This window comes from Ambystoma mexicanum, chromosome 6q (genome assembly GCF_040938575.1).
Source record: "Ambystoma mexicanum isolate Mex_15411 chromosome 6q, UKY_AmexF1_1, whole genome shotgun sequence".
Classification (NCBI taxonomy): Eukaryota; Metazoa; Chordata; class Amphibia; order Caudata; family Ambystomatidae; genus Ambystoma; species Ambystoma mexicanum.
Window position 1 is genome coordinate 1,262,328,036 of NC_090937.1, and position 19,270 is coordinate 1,262,347,305.

The 19,270-nt window shown below is 41.4% G+C and overlaps 1 protein-coding gene across 3 annotated transcripts in view; it reads left to right on the forward strand.

Annotated features, from left to right (window-relative positions):
- Positions 1-19,270, forward strand: part of SEPSECS (Sep (O-phosphoserine) tRNA:Sec (selenocysteine) tRNA synthase) — a 1,182,953-nt gene that overhangs the window by 448,093 nt on the left and 715,590 nt on the right. For all 3 annotated transcript variants that reach the window (XM_069631868.1, XM_069631867.1, XM_069631866.1), the window contains exon 5: positions 6,903-7,056. In XM_069631868.1, the coding sequence (XP_069487969.1) occupies positions 6,903-7,056 (154 nt within the window). The remainder of the gene's footprint in view (positions 1-6,902; positions 7,057-19,270) is intronic.

Sequence of the window (19,270 nt, forward strand, 5' to 3'; positions counted from 1 at the left end):
CCAAATGTTATATTCCAAGAGCACGCAAGCAAGACTAAATACCCAGGAAGATTTATAAAGGAAGTAACAAGGGGAGTACGACAAGGCTGCGTAATTGCAGCCACTCTTTTCAACCTGTATCTCTCCGATATATGGGAGGAGGCAACTAAATGGGAAGGATATGCGCCCCGATGGTTAGATCTGAGAGGATGCATAGCATATGCTGACGATCTACTAATGGTAGACTATACCCCCGCCGATCTACAGCATTGCTTAACTGGCATGATGACATACCTTGCTAATCTGCTAATTACACCTGGAAGATAAATAATGTATCGATCCAGAGAGTGGAATGTATAAGTTATCTTAGGTATTTTGTCTGTCAAACAGAGGACTAAAATGGATGAAAGAAAAATCAGAGAAGATAGGAGCCAGTATATCTTTGTTAAAGATGGTAAAATGGCAATGCTGTGAATTTGCGCTACTAACAATGATAGAATTCTATAGAGCAAAGACTTCTGCAATGGTACTATATGGGTGTGAACTAATAAGCAATAACAGAAAATTCTTTGATAAAAAGGAGGGTTAAATCTTGAAGTGTATTGGGTCTCCCACAGTCAGTACCAGTAAGTGTAATTCGCTTCAAATTAATTGGGTCTGTGTTCATGATGGGCTCAAATGATGAAGCAAATGATATCCCTCTTCTTTAAACTATCTAGAGCAGAGAAATCCCATATTGACTAATCTGTACAACATGATGCTAAAAGAATAGAATCTATTCCTACGTATATTTAAAAAATAAATGTGAGTTGTTTATGGATCGGCTTGGCATCAGTGGAATTATTGCCGAAAGCTCAATAAAACGAAAGCTAAAGAGCTGGGATGAGATGGCTGATATGCAGGACCTGTCTAGGCTAAATTTATACAGAGCAAGAGAGATAGAATGCATCACAGGCTATGAAAGAAGACTGAATATCGGCTATCTACAGAAACGTGCACCTTAAATTTAGACTTCATTGTCTTCCAACATTGTAAGTAATAGGACCCAAAATAAGAATCATTAAAGAACTAAGAAATTGTAGACTGTGGCGAGGAGTTGTAAACTCTCATACACTTGGTATTGTCTTGTCCCGAGATGATGCGTGAGAGGATTACCCTTTTTTGTATCTTTATAAATTCCACATCGACAGTGATCTCTTCAGAATTTTGGTACAGACTAATGTCAACTAACCACTTATCACTTATGTTGTCGCTGGTTAAGTTCTTGATGATAACTTTTGCGAAAATTGAAGAGGTAATGTCTGAAGCTCAGTTAGAGGCGTTAAACTATACCTAACAAATGTATGACTTTGATATGTCATCTGGAGCGCTTTGGCATTTCATAGTGTGACTATTTTCTCCTTTATTAATTTTTGCTGCGTACTTAATTCCAAAAAAAATTACTGATATGTCGATTTTCTAGTAGTGTTACTGCCTGATTTTTAGACCTACGAGAAACATAGACAACCATAGGAATACATTACTGTTTTGTCTTTATTTTTCTCTGACAAACGATGACCTAGTATTTTTATTTTCATTTTATTTTGTGTTCTGATTTATATAATGCTTTGATGTAATGTAAAAGTACCTTGTGTACTAAAAACATTTGTTTTATTTAAAACAAAAAAAGCATATAAAAAGGTAGTAGCAGTTGTGCGCCCAGCAAACATTTTCACACAAACAGCTACTTCCAATGCAGGAAGGATGCACAGCTAAAAAACGATTTTCAGGCAAACGGGTACTTTCAGCGCAGCAACAGGCACAGCTAAAAATGATTTCTAAGCAAACGGCTACTTTCAATGCAGGAAGGAGGCACAGCTGAAATACGATTTACAAGCAAACAGCTACTTTCAATGGGGGAAGGAGGCGCATCTAAGATCGATTTTCAATCAAAAAGACTGTATTTGGGGAATGGCACAGGAAGTGGAGCACCGCAATGCAGTAGTTGGAATCAGTGGGAATGAGTCACAGAGAGTGGGGCAGAATGGAGAGTCACAGCAGAGCAAGGGGCATCTGCACGGTTGATGACCTGAGGCAGTTGAATTGACTGCCGTGGTGCAGAGGCAGAAACGGAGTTGCGGTACTCACGTGAAGACACACTTAGCGATGACACTGTCACAAGGGCCGTTGATTGTAACTAGAACATTGCAGAGCATTTTACTGAAAGATTCCGGGAAGTGAGCTCAGAGCACGGCCAGGCACTGACAGAAACGGCCAGGGCCTTAGATGTGGGCCTTTGAGGAGGAGGCCGGCTAAAGCCTGCCAGTCCCCGATAGGCCAAATGAAGTAAGAATGAGCCAATCATGACGAGGGAGTCCGGAGGCCTTCTCAGGATGTGAAGAAGGTGGCAGCCATCTTCAAAATGCTGCGTGATGCCAGGTAAACAAAGGCACTCACGTGAAAGTTGCATAACACAGCCACAATGCAGTCTGCCTCAGAATGATGGTAGGCAGAATAATACGCAGTACAATGCCACACGGTTGATGGCAAGTGTAAAGAAAATGTAAGATTTTAAAGCACTTTTCTATAACAACCCTATAAGTGGTCTAAAAGTGAAAATCCTACCACATGTGTTTTTTCTGCAAAGCTGCAAGGATTTAAAGTGTCGCAGACAAGTAATGCAGCTTCAGGTGATGCAAAGTGGATTGGAAGGCAGGAGGTCCCCCGTCCTCTACATCCAAGTGCTGGTTAAGATCATCTGAGGATGGTTTACGGGCCTAGATGTGGGCTTGCAGGGACAACATTCTCAAGGGAGAATCTTTTTGGCAACCATGGCCGGCAATAACTGTAGTGACAGACGCCTCCCTCACGGGGTGGGTAGCCCAACCCAACAAGTTGACAATCGACAGTCGTTGGTCTTCATCGGAGTCCAAACAACACATCAACCTTTTGGCACTGAGAGCAATCGGATTAGCGCTGAAGGCCTTTCTGCCCCCTGTATGGGGGAAGAATGTCCTGATAATGATGGACAACACAGTGCCCATGTACTACCTCAACAAGAAAGGAGGGGTAGGTTTACTACCAGTGCACAGAGAAGCAATCCAGCTCTGGTTCTGGCCGATTCAAGAAGGAATCGCTCTATAGGCAGTTGACCTAGCCGGAGAGGAGAACACAGCGGTGGATGCTCTGAGCAGGCAGAGCACAGTGTCCCACGAGTGAGAACTAGCTCAGAAAGTCCTTCTAGAGATCTTCATCCTTTGGGGAATCACACAAGTGGATCTCTTCGTGACATGTGTCATCCGGGAATGCAAACTGTTCTTCTCCCGGGAATTTCCTCCAAGTGGAGCTCTTGGAGACGCGTTAGTAGTGGACTGGGAGTTTCCAATCCTGTATGCATTTCCTCCAGTCCCCGTCAATCCTTCATGTGATCAAGAGGTTGAGAAAGTTAGGGAAATCCATGATCCTAATTGCTCCGTATTGGGCCAGGAGGATGTGGTGCCCAGAACTTCTGGACATGTCCATCTGCCATCCAATGCGTCTTCCACAAAGAGAGGAGGGTCGGGTTCTCCATCCAGAGGTCAAGACTTTCAACCTTCACGCATGATTTTTTAGTGGTTGAGATACAAGGATTGGGACCTCCCGGATGATGTAGTGGAGATCTTGCTTTCGGCCAGAAGGCCAGAAACGAAATCTTTGTACCGCTGCTGTTGGAACAAGTTCAGCAGTTTGTGCAGGGATAAGAATGTGGATCCCTTTATATGTGACAAACCTATGTTGCATTCTTTTTTGTTACATTTGGCAAATCTGGGGCCCCAGATTGGAACAATTAAAGGTTACCTGGTGACTCTTATCTATTTTCAAGCACTCTTCGGAGGAGGGTTAATATTTTAAAATTCCTCTGATTGTTCAATTCCTAAAGGGTCTTTCTAATGTATTTCCACCAGTACCATTCAGTGTCCCTGTATGGGAGCTTAACCTGGTGTTAAAATGTGTAACATGCATTCCTTTTGAGCCTATACACTCATGACCATTAAGACTGTTAACGTTGAAAACTGTTTTGCTAATCGCCATAACGTCAGCCCGCAGGGTAAGTGAGATGCAAGCACTTTCCTGTAAAACCCCACATACAGTTTTCTATAAAAACAAGCTTGTTCTCGTGGGGGGGAAACCTTCTTTTTTACTTAAAGTTGTCTCTGACTTCCACTTGTCGCAAAAGATCATATTGCCAACTTTCTATCCACCTCCTCATCCTGGTAAGGAGGAGGAAAGATTACATAGGCTGGACCCAAAAAGGGGGCTCTGTCTTTATATATCAAGAATGGCTAAATGTCGTCAAACTGACCAATTATTAATTGGCTATATCCAGATGGATCATCCTGGCTATTGGGGAATGTTACAGGTTAGCGGGCAAAGACACGCCGGACGGCTTGAGAGCACATTCCACAAGGGGCAGGGCAACCTCTGCTGCTCTTCAGAGAGGTCTCCCAGTCAAAGACATTTGGTCAGTGGCCACTTGGTTGTCTATTCACACTTTAGTGAAGCATTACTGCCTGGATTCATCTTCCAATCAGGAAGGACAATTTGAAAAAGCAGTCCTTAATTCAGTCCAGGACAATAACAGTTCAAACTAAATATAATACGTACTCCCACCAAATTATTACTTTGGGAGCCTATCATAAGATGAGGAATACGTGGCAGGGCACAATCCATTAGAATAACAAGTTAATTACCCCTGGTAACGTTCTTTCGATTGGATGTTCCTTCCACGTATTCCTCATCACCCCTCCCAGCCTAACCCACCGTATAATGAACGTGTTCTTAGACTTTGCACTTTCTTGGAGTCTATGGTACGCCTGGTAATTCCTCTACAGGAGGGGGCAAAACAGAACTGAAGTCAACAGGCGCTGTGTGCGCTATTTATACTGATAATGTAGACCGTTGAATGGAGGACCTTGAAGGACATCAGCGAGATGAGACGGCACACAGCGCCCCCTGTCGGAAAAAATGTCTGAAGCAGCAAAGCTGGAAGGATAATTATCATACGATGAGGAATACGTGGGAGGAACATCCAATCGAAAGAACATTACCAGGGGTAAGTAATTTTGTTCATCTCTACTCCAATGCAATAGTTTAGGCTTATAGGTGTTGCAAGCAACACCTAATAGCCCAAACCTTAAAAGATTGTCTCTGCAGTTAACCTGTTCCTCTTCCCCTGCCACCGATCCACGCTGCCATTTTCTTTCAGCCACCTCCATCCACCTACTAGCTGGCAAGAAAATAGTACAGGGACTCATTGTGACCTCCCACCGGCCATCTTGTTTTTTTTATTTTTAATTTGTGTTAAAACCTATGTGACCCACGCCAAGATTTCTCACAAATGGAAGTATTTGCACTGAGAATTGTATGGCGAGGCACTAATGACATGAATGGCTGTGGGCCTAAGCCCTTCTTGAAGGTCCTAACCATACCTCTCAACTTTTTCCATCATCCGGGTGGTTGAAAAACCAGAGATTTGTTTTTGGCGGGTGAGAGCCTGTTGCCATCTATAGATATTCAAATGGCTTAGTGGGTGAGTGAACCAACTCCATTCCGGGTGCAGATACATGGCAACATTTTTGCAGCAGCTGGGAGATGACTTGTGTTGGGGGTGTGGGAAGGAGAAGGGAACGTTGATCCATATGTTATGGTATTGTCCTCGGGTGTTAGAATTTTGGGTGGAGATATTAGATAGGCTGGAGGTGATTTTGTCTGTGCGTTTTCCCAGGATGCCTATGCAGGTGTTGCTGTTGTCGGGTAGGGGGCGTTGTGCGGTTGCTCGTCAATATGGACAATTGGTTGACAAGGCACTTGTGGTCGCAGTGAAACAAATATTAATGGTGTGGAAGACGAGAAAGAAGCCCAGAGTAGAGAATTGGATTAATGATTTGTTGGTATTGTCACACTTTGAGCGGGTGATGTTTGTGAGACAAGGAAAGGAAAATAAGTATCAAGATCTTTGGAAACCATTTACAGATCTATATGGTGAATGTGTATCTGAGGATTAGTTATTTCTATTGGATCCGACTATCTGATTTATTTATGTGTATCAGTTGAGGATTTCCCCCCGTTTTGTTTTTGTTCTGTTTTATGTAGTCTGTGTGTGGTCTTTATGTCTTTGTAATGTTCTATGTTGTGTTATTTATTCTTATTTATTTATTAAATAATTGTAATATTTTGGATTAGGTATCTTATATTGCGATTGATACGAAATGTGTCTTGTATTATCAGAAATGTTTCAATTTGTATCCATGATTTGGACTTTGTTTTTGCTTCTGTACCTATGAAACACTGAGTGTTATGTTTGATACTCTGTTTGAACTTTTGGTAATGTATATTTTGTTTATTGAAAATCTTGAAAATAAATAAATGTAAAATCTCCCAAATTCTCAGAGAATTTAATTTCCCCATTTGATTGCATTGGGGTTAGAATTATTTTAGGAGGGAGACAGTGAAAAATAGCAACTTTTTTTAACAAGGTGGTTATTTCTTGTCTAAATCGGGAGGATTGGAATGTACGTGGTTGTCACCAGCCAAAAGCAGGCAAGTTGAGAGGTATGCGTCTTGGTTTGCTCGGGCCTATCTGCTTGAGCTAGCGAGCTGTTACCAGCTGGGTCACCCTGCCCCAGTGGCCATTAATCTCATAAACCCTCCTCTTTTCATTGTCTTCAGTGGAGCTCTTAGTTTGCTGACCAGCTTCTAGAAACTGAGGGCTGGAGACAAAGTACTTTAATTAAAATAGGAATTTTGCATTCAAGTTCTAGTCCTCCCATAGCATATTACTAACTCCAATATTACACCATAACATTGGTTTCTGAGTGTTAAAATGTTAAAAATAGTCCTATTATGCAATTGTGAAATATGAACTGTACTACATTTCCGATATGCTTTTGTTTGTTTCAAATTAGGTTTTGAACCTGTTGTGATAGAGAATGTATTGGAAGGAGATGAGTTGCGCACTGACGTCAAGGCTGTGGAAGCCAAAATTCTAGAACTTGGGGTTGAAAACATTCTATGTGTTCATTCAACTACATCCTGTTTTGCTCCCAGAGTGCCTGATAGGTAAACATGCCATGTCCGTACTTTGTGTGGATTCATAGATCAAGCTTAATAAACTGCACGTTTCCCAAGTATTTATCTAGCACCTGGCAAAGCATTCAGTGTCCTTTGTGTATTTTGAGTAATGCGTGCTTACATTTATTACAAAGTATGTTTTTATTTGCCATCACTTCATTTCTATGGTAGTCAGACAGTTTTGTACATCTGTTTTTTGTGTAATCAAAACTTTTTTTATGATCAGTTTTTTTAATTGAGCATACATATAGCCTTTATAAAAAGGCCTCATATATGTTCCATATATTTATTTCCATTAATAAAATCCAACTTACATATATAATTATTCTTTAATAACATGCTTAATACCAACGAGTAGTTTCCAAGCACAGGATCGAGATTAAAATGTGTGTTGCACTGCGTTGTCTTGCTCCCAAGACAAATGTGTTGCACCTGAGCTATCCTTCCTCACCTTTCTCACATAATATATAAAGGAAATAAAACATAAAATACTATATCCAAAACATAATTACTCTGTCATATACAATTCATCAGTTAGGTTACAAATCCAATCACATAATTTCACTATATAATATATAGAATTTAAGTAAGTGACTTTAAAAAAAATGCTCCCATATAGTTTGCATACATAGACCTCCTCTTGCATTACTATATCTAATCAAATATCTCCCCCTTATATTTTCAAGGCGTATGCATGCAGTTCCCAAATGCTTGATCGTCTCCAAGTCTGACTTGCCACACACATGACAGTACCTAACTTGTCTTAGGATACCAATCGACACACCTAGTAATTCCAGGGTCGGCTCTACATTAAATTTGATAGCCATGTGTGATGCTGGAAATGCATTGGAGGGACTGGGCCTCCCTGTCCTTGTTCTGTAGTCCTTTTCCATGTGTGTTCTGTATTATTTTCTGTACAGGAATCCATGTGGTACTCTTTCTCTTTTTGGTTTGGTGTACAGACCCTTGGGATACCCTTATGGCTCCCATGGGTAGGGTTACAACCCTGTGCCCCTAGTGTATGTTTTTGGGCACCTGTGTGTGGCCCACAGAGCAGGATATGGGCTGGTGACTGCTCCATGCTGAATTTGACAGGTGCTAAGAGTATCCTCCATTTTGGGATACCCAGGCACTGCCATTGGAATAAATTGATTTCTGATAGACAAGATGGCCCCTGTGGCCTCTTGCTTTCTATTGCCTGTTACCTTGTTTTTCCCAAAGTCCTGGGAAACCCTGACTTTGTCTTTTCCCCCGACTGGCTGTTGCGTGGAAGTTCAATATATGGTATTGTGGGGAAATCCAGGCCAGACTGGCTGCAGCCTTCCCAGTGACTGTATGTTGTGGGTACACCCTTGGGGTGAGACCTGGGTGAATGGCGTGTGTGACCAATATGCACTTCTTGTTATGGGTGTCTGGTTTCTGGTATGTGACACAAAGACCGAGACAGCCCTGCCCGAAACTGGTATGAATGCAGTCTGGAGTGCTGAATAGCTGGGTACTTGTCCCAATACACCTTACTTGTTGTGAGTGTCTGGAGGGAGGAGAATGGCCTGAATGCACTGTGAGCCTGATTGGCTGCCTGACTGCCCTTCTGAATGATTGGTTGCCTGAGTGTGACCCAGCAGAGTGAATGAGAGACAGAACAGTATATCTCTCGCTGCTAGAAATAGTTCAGAAGCTGAAGTTGATACTTGATGCTTAACCTTGAAGCCCACTGGAAAAAGAATTGCTGCTGCTGTCCTTCGCCAATCTGAAAGCTGCTGTGCCTTGAAGGAACTGATGCAAGAGAGGACCTGGCTAGGAGACCTCTTCCCGAGCTACGAGGGACCATCGTGCACCAGCTGATCTTTGCCAAAGCTCCCTAGACGTCAGACCCTCGAATGGCTGCTGACCAGAGACTGGGACCGTCACGGAATCGCGAAGCGCCCGGACATTGAAGTACATCAGGAGATGCCTCTCCTCTGGACCCTGCCCCCTCACCACCATCTTATTGGAGTAGCCAACGAAGAGGTACAATTGGTAGACCATGCACAAATGTATCCGACATGTCCATATCGCGTTGATTGTATGAAAGACAATATGCACTCAGGCAGCCATTCAGAAGATACCGTCATGTTGAGACAGTGGAAGGAAGTTACCAAGAAGGATGCTCACTGCCAAAGGGCCGAAATGCAGCTATGAGAATTATGGATGAACTCTAAACAAAGTCTGAAGATGACAGAATGATGCCATAAAGGAGCTGTATGAAACTATGTTGAAATTATATGAAAATACTTAAAATGGACAATATAAGTGTAGAACAAAGAGAAACATGCACCTAAAGACCATGTAATTGTGAATGAAAGAAGATGAAATAACATGCTGACCAATAGCTCTAAACACGCTGTAACACAAAGTAGAAAATATGCATCGAAGCTTGCTGAAAATAGGTATACATACAAAGTTGAGGGCGGCCATTGGAAGAAAATGGACGACAGCTTATGTTAAGAATCAACTCTGTTACCTAAAGAGCACGAGCCTAGGATTGCAAATTGAAGAACTAATGAAGATCTTCTTTCTCGTGCAGAATAAGGGAGTACCTTGGCCAGGGACCAAGAAGGCTATTTTGAGAGATGGGTGCAAAGCACAAAGGGAGTCGAAGGAACGGACCATGTGCTTAAGACATATTTCTGCTAAGATTAGGAGAGGCCAGAACATTTGCAGGTGCCAAGTACTGAATAAGCACAAGGGCAAAAGCCTATGTTAGGTGGAGTGAGCAAGTCTGTAAAGGCCCGTTGGAGTAATGGCACCCTGTTTAATAAAATCAAATAGTCCTAAATGAAAGGCTGAAATGGACAAAATCGTGGTCTTCTAACACGTGACTCAGAAGTCGAAAACTAGGACTATTCATTAAAACCCAGATGGAGATGGCGGTCTGTTCATACCCCCTAAATGTTCCAGAACAGTGAGCAGATTACAAGGTCAACTACAAACAGAAGGCCTTGGCTAAGGACTAAGGATCAGACCAATGACATATGATGGACTAATTGGGAAAACAAGAAATTGACGCATCTCGAGCACCTAGGTTTTGTTTCTACTCAAGTGTTGCTAAACAAGCCCAAGGTCCAAAGTTGGATGGGGTTGCCAACCAATCATAAGGCCTGCTACGCACTTGCACATGCAATGTTGCCATTACCAATCTGCTTCCATATTATCTGCTATATTCAGTATGTTAAATATGTAGACGTAGCTTAGGGTGTGTCCTACAGACAAGGGGCAGCCAATGAGATGTTCACCTGCATACATTCTAGAAGTAGATATATTCCCCTTAACCAATCCCTCCCATTAATTGTTTTTGTAAAATGCCATGTAGGTTGACGTCCTAAATGACGTACAAAAAGATATATAAACTCTGTATACACAAGAGGACGTGTGATTATGCAAGCGTCGATTTTGATGGCTGTATCTCCCTGCTTTCTTTCATTGAGATTAAAGCAGTATTTTACCTTCTTTCTTGAGCCTGTCCGATTATTTGTTCTGAGATGTTTATTGGTAATTGCATCTAGCGCATAGAGGACGCTTCAAAATGCTATAGCACATCAACGTTATGACCAGTTACAACAAGACCAGGGGGTGGATGATCAGAGTATGTGGCCAGCTACTCCCACACATGAGGATGCAGATGAGCCAGATATAATCTTTGGGAACCATGATCCTGTAGATCAGGCCAGCAACACATCTCCTATAGATGACCAGCTTCTTTTTAACGACTCGCTAAAAAAGCCAGCTGAACATTTCCAAAATCAGACTCGAGTCCGTTCCAGACACTGATTTTGTATATGACGTCCTAGAGGAAAAAAAGGGCTATCAGTCAATGTATTCCTTTGGTGAATTCCATTAAAAAGAGGATTGCACTGTCTCTGCTTACTCCATCCCTTAAATGAGCGATTAATCCTCAGGTAGAAAAATATTTAAAACACGCATCTACAGACCCTCTTTACATCCAGGGCCATGTAAAACCCAAATCACTAATTGCAACTACTAAAAAACGTGCAGGTGTCCCTTTATTAAACGCAGAAGCATTTGCAGATAAGAAATGTAAAAAGCTTTATGCTGAAAAGAGAGTAACCACATCTGCTGCTCACTCTACGCGCATTGCTCGTTATGACGTACAGTATGGGTTCCTTCAGGCCTTTTTAGACAATGTCCCTGGGCATACAAGGTCTCAATTGCAAAAGATTTGAAATAAAGTAGGAAAGTCACACATAGCATTCTGGAGAACACTCTTGATTCTGCGTAAACACCAGGCAGAGTTCTCGCAGAGGGACCTTTTTTAAAAACAACCTTCATGGCTTTGCATTTCCAGTTTTAAACCAGAAACTTGGGGCCTAAATATGCCGGTCGAGGAATCAGTCCTGTTTGGAAAAGCTGTATACGATGCCTTAGAAACAGAACATTATACGCAGAAGACTTTAAACCAGATCGCAAACAAACCTTGTGTCCAGTGCAAGGTTTTCAATACTCGCTGGTCCTTTCATTCCCAAAGTCTTTCACGGCCCATGCAGTCGGGGTTCTCCACTGGTTGTTCTCCCTTGTAATCATCGCAGGGGACATCAATTCATTTCCCAACTTCCCAGCAAGGAGGTTTTAGGCGAGGCAAAGGTCGAGGAAAGAGCGTAGCAACTAGAGGGTACTCTACATCCGCCAACAAATGAATCACCCATCAAAGTCTCCTCCCATGCATATCCAGTAAGAGGCCGAATTACTCGATTCTCCTAAGCATGGGAGGAGATGACATCCGATCAGTGGGTGCAAACAACAGTAACCAATGGATGTTCCATAGAATTCCTTCAAAAACCCTGACACCATCCGCCGAGAGCAAGAAGGATGTCACAAAAACACTGGCTCATCATGCATGCATAAATCGAGATTTAACTACAAGAGGGAATGATTGAATTAGTTTCTGTTCAAGAGGTAAGCTAGGGAATCTATTCAGTGTACTTCCTTGTACCCAAAAATGATTTAAACTTGCGCCATGGATTAGATCTGCTTCCTGCAAACAAGTATGGCAAGCCACGAAAATTCTGGATGACTGTTACAGCAAGTAATCTCACTTCTAAAACAATGGGATTACATGCCAGAATTGGATTTGAAAGATGCATACTTTCATATTTCAATGTTGCCATCGCACAGAAAATACCTGAGGTTCAAACTGGAAACACACTACCAATTCAAGGTGCTATCATTCGGGATAACCTCAATGCCAAGGTTATTCAGCGAAGTGGTAGCGGCACACCTGCGCAGATGCTCAATCCCACCGTACCCTTACCTCAACGACTGGCTGATAACCGGAGACACGCCACAAGTGTGTCTACAAAACACCCAACAGACAAAGGACGCTTTAGTCTTTGCCTCCAAGAGGGTACAAAACATGCTCTTCCAAATCCCACAATAGGTAGCTAGTCATCAGGTAACCGCACGAAAGGCAATGCGCTTCTCAGGATGATGACCTCATGCATTTACCTAGTGCCACGCGCTCTGTTGCACATGCTTCCTATGCAAGAGTGCCAGGTGAAACAATGGACACAAGCAAGCGGTCAATGGGATGATCTAGTGGTAGTTTCGCACTCCCTCGTTCTCTCTGCAATGGTGAACAAAAGATAGCCTTCTCGAGGGGAAATCGTTCAACACTGCCGAGCTACAAGCCACTCTAGCCACAGATGGATTTCTCCAGCAAACCGCGGGGTGTGGACACAGACCATGTTAAAAAAAGCAGTCAATCTTTTTAGAACTACTGGCAGTGTTGAAAGCACTTAGAATATGTATATTTACACCATTTGAATATGTATATTTCCACCATTTGATGAAGATGACATAGAGAACTTGCAAGATTGGGAGGAATTAATCACAAAAACACATTGAGACAGATGCTTCAAAAATTGATTGACAATGCTAAAAAACATGACAACATAATTAAGCACATTAATACAATCAAAAAAAATATTGAAACGTTAAACATCCCGGAAAAAACCTTTAAAAATTACGAAATACTAGATGACATCATTGAAAAATTCTCGCAAGAAATTAAAATATACATCAATTTCTAAGAGACGAACTAGATTATAAGTTCAAGAGGGTGTACACCTTTAATAAACCAACAGGCAGGCAACTAAAACCACAAAATCTACAGAAATCTCGAAGCAACCCGTTACCAACTACAACCCCGCCATCTTCTGAATCTCTTAGCGAATCAGAACAAAGATCCTTGGAATCCATTCTGGAAGAAGAACTAGAGACAGAGAATCCTCAAAACCCAATCCCATCCTCTCCTTTTTTAGAAGAGTACAGACACAAACAAACAAAATCTAAAATGGGGCTTTACCACAACACTGAATACTTCAAGACAAAGAGGGGACACAGAGGCAAAGGCAACAAAACAGAGAAAACGGATTAGGCAAAAACAATGGCGTACAAACAAGGTCAATGAACCAACCCAAGAGGAAAACCTAGTAATCAATCTCACAAATCAACCATTAGCCAAAGATTTAATTCAGCACTTAACAAAGGACTTTTCTTCTGTCCAACCAACACTTAAGACTATTTTGAGACCATTACGGATTTATACCGCTTTTGTAGAAAACTGAAGCTCAAAAAATTCTTTCTGCATAACAGAAACCGAAAACCACCGGGTACCACAAGCATATGTTCGGGACTTTCTTTAGACCATGTGGAAAACACCTTCAGTCTACTAAATCTAGCGGAAGAAGAGGATAGCCACACAATAAAATCTTTTGCACAGGAACAAGACATCACTTTGGGGCTTGCTAAACATACCAAACTTAAATCCAGATCTCAATTTACCCCAATACTACCAACAGACAATGCAATAGACCTTTTCCAGAAAGCAGTACAAGGAGAACTTGGAGAACTATATTTGAGAAATCAAAAACCGAGAGTTAATCACAACTTCAATCGTGAACAAATAATAGCCATCAACAAATTGAAAGAAAATTATGACATCACAGTTAGAACTGCTGACAAGGGGGGGGGGGACATCGTACTACTCAAGACCGAAGACTATATACAAATAGCAATGAATCACCTGAACGACACAGAATGTTATCAACCACGCCAAACAAATCCAGTCAAAAAGTTAGTTACGGATTGGAAACTTATGAGTTCACATTGGCATGAACATGGTTTGATTTGAGATGAAGAACATGAATATCTCACATCCAATACTTCAGACAATCTATTTCATGCCCAAAATTCATAAACCTTTCATTGCTCTACCCCAGTGTAGACCCATCATTAACAGCATCGGTTCCCTCACTGAAAGGATTTCAGAGTATATAGACCACCATCTTCAACCCCTTGCGGCTGGTTTAAGTTCTTTCATCAAAGACACTACACATGCATTGAAACAACTAGAAAACATATAATGTGAAGATAATTTTTGGTTTGTTACATTTGATGTTACAGCATTGTATACCAGCATAATCCAAACCAGAGGAATCTCAACGGTTAATCACTTTTTGAAGACCAGATCAGTTTCATTACAAGATCAAAATTTTATGATCTTAGAAATGATCCATTTCACTTTCACCAACAACATTTTTTGTTTCGGAGACAGATTATTTAGACAAGTCCAGGGAACAGCAGTGTGAACCAAATTCACCCCTTCATACGCCAATCTTTACATGGGACACTTCAAAACTCAAGTCGCCTGCCAACATCCATATTTCACAACCAACAATAGAATTGCTTTCTGGGGGAGATATATTGATGATATCATTGTAATATGGAACGGTACAGAACTACAAGAATATCACTCATTTTTGAATAACAATGACTACAATTTGAAATTCACCATTACTTAGAGCTAACAGTCTATAAACTTTATGGACCTCCATCTTTACATACAGGATCATACCATTCACAGTACTTCATACACAAAAGGGACTGCCGTTAATAGCATTTTACATGCTACCAGTAACTACCCTCATCACATTCAAAATATACCGTTTGGCGAACTCCTGCGAATTAAAAGGAACTGTACATCAGTAGTGGAATTCAAAAAGCACCAAGAGATGACAATCAAATTTAAGAATCGCGGTTACAGTCCAAAACATCTCAAGAAAATGGCAATTTAAAGTACGGAGAGATCCAGACCAGAACTACTACAAGACAAACCAATGAGAATACCAGAACCAGACAAACTTAGGTTCATCACGACCTTCAGCTCGAACAATTATGTCATCAAAAATATTTTTGCTAAAAAATTAGGAACATTTTGGCAACGGCTCCTGAGCTAAACAACTTTTTGGACAACCAGCCCAACATGGTTTTTCGTAATTGTATGAACTTGAAGAAAATGATAAGCCCATCCTACTTTGATAACAAGAAATATGAACAGTATCAACAAAACCAGGCTAAAAGCACAACGTCATGGCTAGCATCCCCTACTCAAGAGAATTTCAAATGTTGCAACTGCCAGATCTGTCCACATATGTGCAATCTGAAGAAAGAATTTGTGCAACCGAATGGGAAAAAAATGACAATCAAACAATTAATTAACGGCAACAGCCAATTTGTGACGTATGCCATAATATGTTCATGCAACAAAGTATACATCGGCAGCACAATAAGAAAATTAGAAATCAGAATAGGAGAACATCTGCGAGCAATTAAAAATAAGGACATAAAATCAATTTTAGCTTTCCATTTTCACCAGCATCATTTGGAGTCTGACATTACCAAAATTAAATGTTATGGGATAGAGAAACTTTCCCCACCAAGAAGAGGAGGAAACATGGAAAGACTCCTTTGTAAACGAGAAGCCTTTTGGATATTGTCCATGGACACAATTTATATGGGTCTAAATGTTGATCAGGAGTTACACCATTTTCTTTAACAAGTTTAGTGATATGTGACACAATTTGCTTTTTTTGTGCTGTCTCTCTGCCATATTTGAAATGAATTTGGAGAACGATATATGCATGCATGCATAATTACATTTTTTGTTTGACACACAGAAGTTCTTTTACTTTGTCTCTTTGGCATTTTAATATGTCTATGGTTTCTGGCATTTTCCAACACTTTGTTTCACTTTGATTTCCATCACATAACAGTACAAAGTTTTGACCAGGAAATTGATTTGTATGTTTATGGGGCATCAAGCCACTTTACAATGACCGCCTCCGCCTGGCATCCTTAATTTGCACTTTGACATGCTAATTTGGATCTTAGCCTGTAAAACATTGTATTTTTGACTCCGAGATCTTCACGGCGGTTTTCATTTCTAAAATAGAGACATTTAACCTACGGCATATTTTGAACATATCTACATTAGTTTGTGTAATATTTGCGCATTCACATTAATTAAGAGTGTTCATTTAGAACAATATTTAATCCACATACTTTTTGTATGTATGCTCAAATGAAGTAAGAATTCACCCCAATCCAACATGGCGTGCCGCAGACCGTACCATGTAACGGCATCACGTGACACACGCGTCTCAAACTAGTTGTTTTGAATCTCCGGTTCAGATGCAAATGCGCTGACCACATTGTTTACGGCAATCGGACCGCTTGTACAAACGAACGCTGCACACGCCTCAGTACTTTCCAAACATGGGTAAGCTGTCCATAGTCTTTTAGAACGTATACCGCCATTAAATTAACACGAGTGCTCTAAGCATACAACACAGTATTTAACTAGCGGCTCACTTAGACACGGTTGTTTTCTTTATTCAGTGCCATTACCGATTCTATTCAGAAGACACTTTGCCACACTCCAACTCGGGATTTTGAATCGCGAATATGTTGAACATGTAAGTTGCAAATCTTTTCGGTTTTTTAACAACAGTAATATGTGATTGTCGAAAACCTGTCCTGAAGATCTCATTTCAGTCTTGTAAACATATTTTCCTTTTATTTTTTCTGTTCTAATAGGAAGCAAATGTTTAACCTTCAATTATGAAATAAGAGAGCGATTTACTTTATATTTTTAAATTCACTAGCCATCAAACCCCTGAGGAACCGCCAGAGATCAGGCGGGGAAACGCGTGTCGGGACTAGGCTGGACACTAAATGAAAAAATACTTAACTTTAATTTCACAAAGAAGATAATGCTCGAGATTTAAATGACTGTACAATTCAAATTGAAGACATTATTCAAAACAACAATCATAATAAATCAAGGCTAAGACAACTATACCATTTGTCTCATTCAAGAGTGAATTGTTTATTCTGTTTTCAGATTTTTTCTGACTGTGAAAGTCTTTTTTCTGTTCAAGCGCGGACTACAATAAGGTCTAGTTTATTTCTCTCTGCAGTCTGAGGGTAATAGACCTTTGTTCTGCTGCTTTTACACATTCAATTGGTTCATAGGAGTAGCGCCGGAATCAGCTAAAGACTGTGTTGTTTCTCTCTTTTTCAGTGTTGACAGCACTAAAAGCATTTCAAGACCAGCTTCAAAATAAGATGGTTCTAGTCCTGACAGACTGTACCACAGCGATGTATTACATCAACAAGCAGGGGGAGGAACACTCTCCAAGTCTGTCCAAACTAGCCCAGAACATATGGCTTTGGTCACCTCATCACAACATATACCTACTGTCTCAACATGTTTCAGGGGAACACAACTGTCTAGCCGATGTGCTTAGCAGCAACTTTCAACTTCCTTCAGAGCACGAATGGCAGCTAAACAAAAACGGTCTTCACAACATTTTTACAAACTGGCGTCATCCAGATATAGATCTCTTCACAGCACGAGATAATGCACAATTCCCAGACTTCGCATCCAGGTATACCCAGACAAGGTCCACAGGGTCTGCTTTGTGGATGAGCTGGTCAAGGAGATTTGCATACGCTCTTCCCCTCTGCCCCCCACACCACACCTTTACTTAACAAGATTGTCCACAAAATTCACCAGGAACAAGTGGTAGTGCCATTGTGGGCTTGTGAACCATGGTTTTTACACCTACTCCAAATGTCTGTTTACCTTCCGCTCAAACTTCCATGCCCAAACTTTCCCATATAACATCCTGTCCCAACATCAAGCAACATCACTTCACCCATGTCCACAACCACTGAACTTGGCAGCCTGGCTCCTGAGGTCATAGAGGTTGGACATTTAAACCTGCCACTTAGTTGCATGGTCATCCTCAAGGAACCACGCGAACCCAACACAAGACATTGATACATCAACCAGTGGAAACGCTTTGTCATTTGGTGCAAGACATGCAACATCAATCCAATTGATTGCTCACCATCTCATATAGTTCTTTACCTGCTTTACCCGATAGACTCCTGGTTAGTCTTTAACTCCCTAAGAGTTAATATAGCAGCACTTTCTGCATATAGGAAAGTGTCTTAATGGAAGGTCCAGTAATTAAACCCTTTTATGGAAGAGGTTAAAATATTACACACCCCAATTTCAATCCAACTCCCAGCTGGGACTTGAATATTGTACTTACCAAACTCATGGGTCACCCCTTTGAGCCAACGCACAAAACCGGTCTTAAGCAACTAATTTACAAGACTGCGTTTCTAGTGGCTATTACTTCTATAAGTTAGTGAACTGCAAGCCCTCTCAGTTCAAGACCCATGTGTCATTCTTAAGGACAAAGTGGTTCTGCAAACACATCCATGTTTCTCACCAAAGAACCATGTTAACCAATCTATAGACCTTCCGTCTTTCTCCCAGAATCCTACTAGTTCAGCTGAGAAAACCATTGATACAGTAGATGTCAGAAGGGATGTCATGTATTATCGGGTGTGCTGCTGTGTGTTTCGTGTTGCTGTTACTGCCTTGGATTGCTGAACTCCGAAGTCTCTTTTCTGTGTCTACACGTTGGAGGCAGAGGCAGCACTGGCTACAATTATCCCCTTGGAGCGGAGCGCAGCGGTGTGCTGCTGTGCGTTTCGTGTTCCATGGCCAGGGTCTGGCGGAGGTCGCCGTCTTGGATCTTGCACGCAGGTTTGTGCCTCCCTCCTCTTACGCTAACTTTTGCAAATAATCAGTTTAACAAACTGGATGTGTCTTGAACACTAAACCTTGCCAGCAAGAAATGACTAGTTACGCCATGTGTACCTGCGCCATCCCCCTATGTTTGCCTTTTTCATCGAAGAAATCTACCCTGCCCTCCCTGTTGCAGGCCTCATTGGTGTCTCCCAAAGCCCAGTCTCCAAAGCCACGACTCCAACTAAGTACAACGTT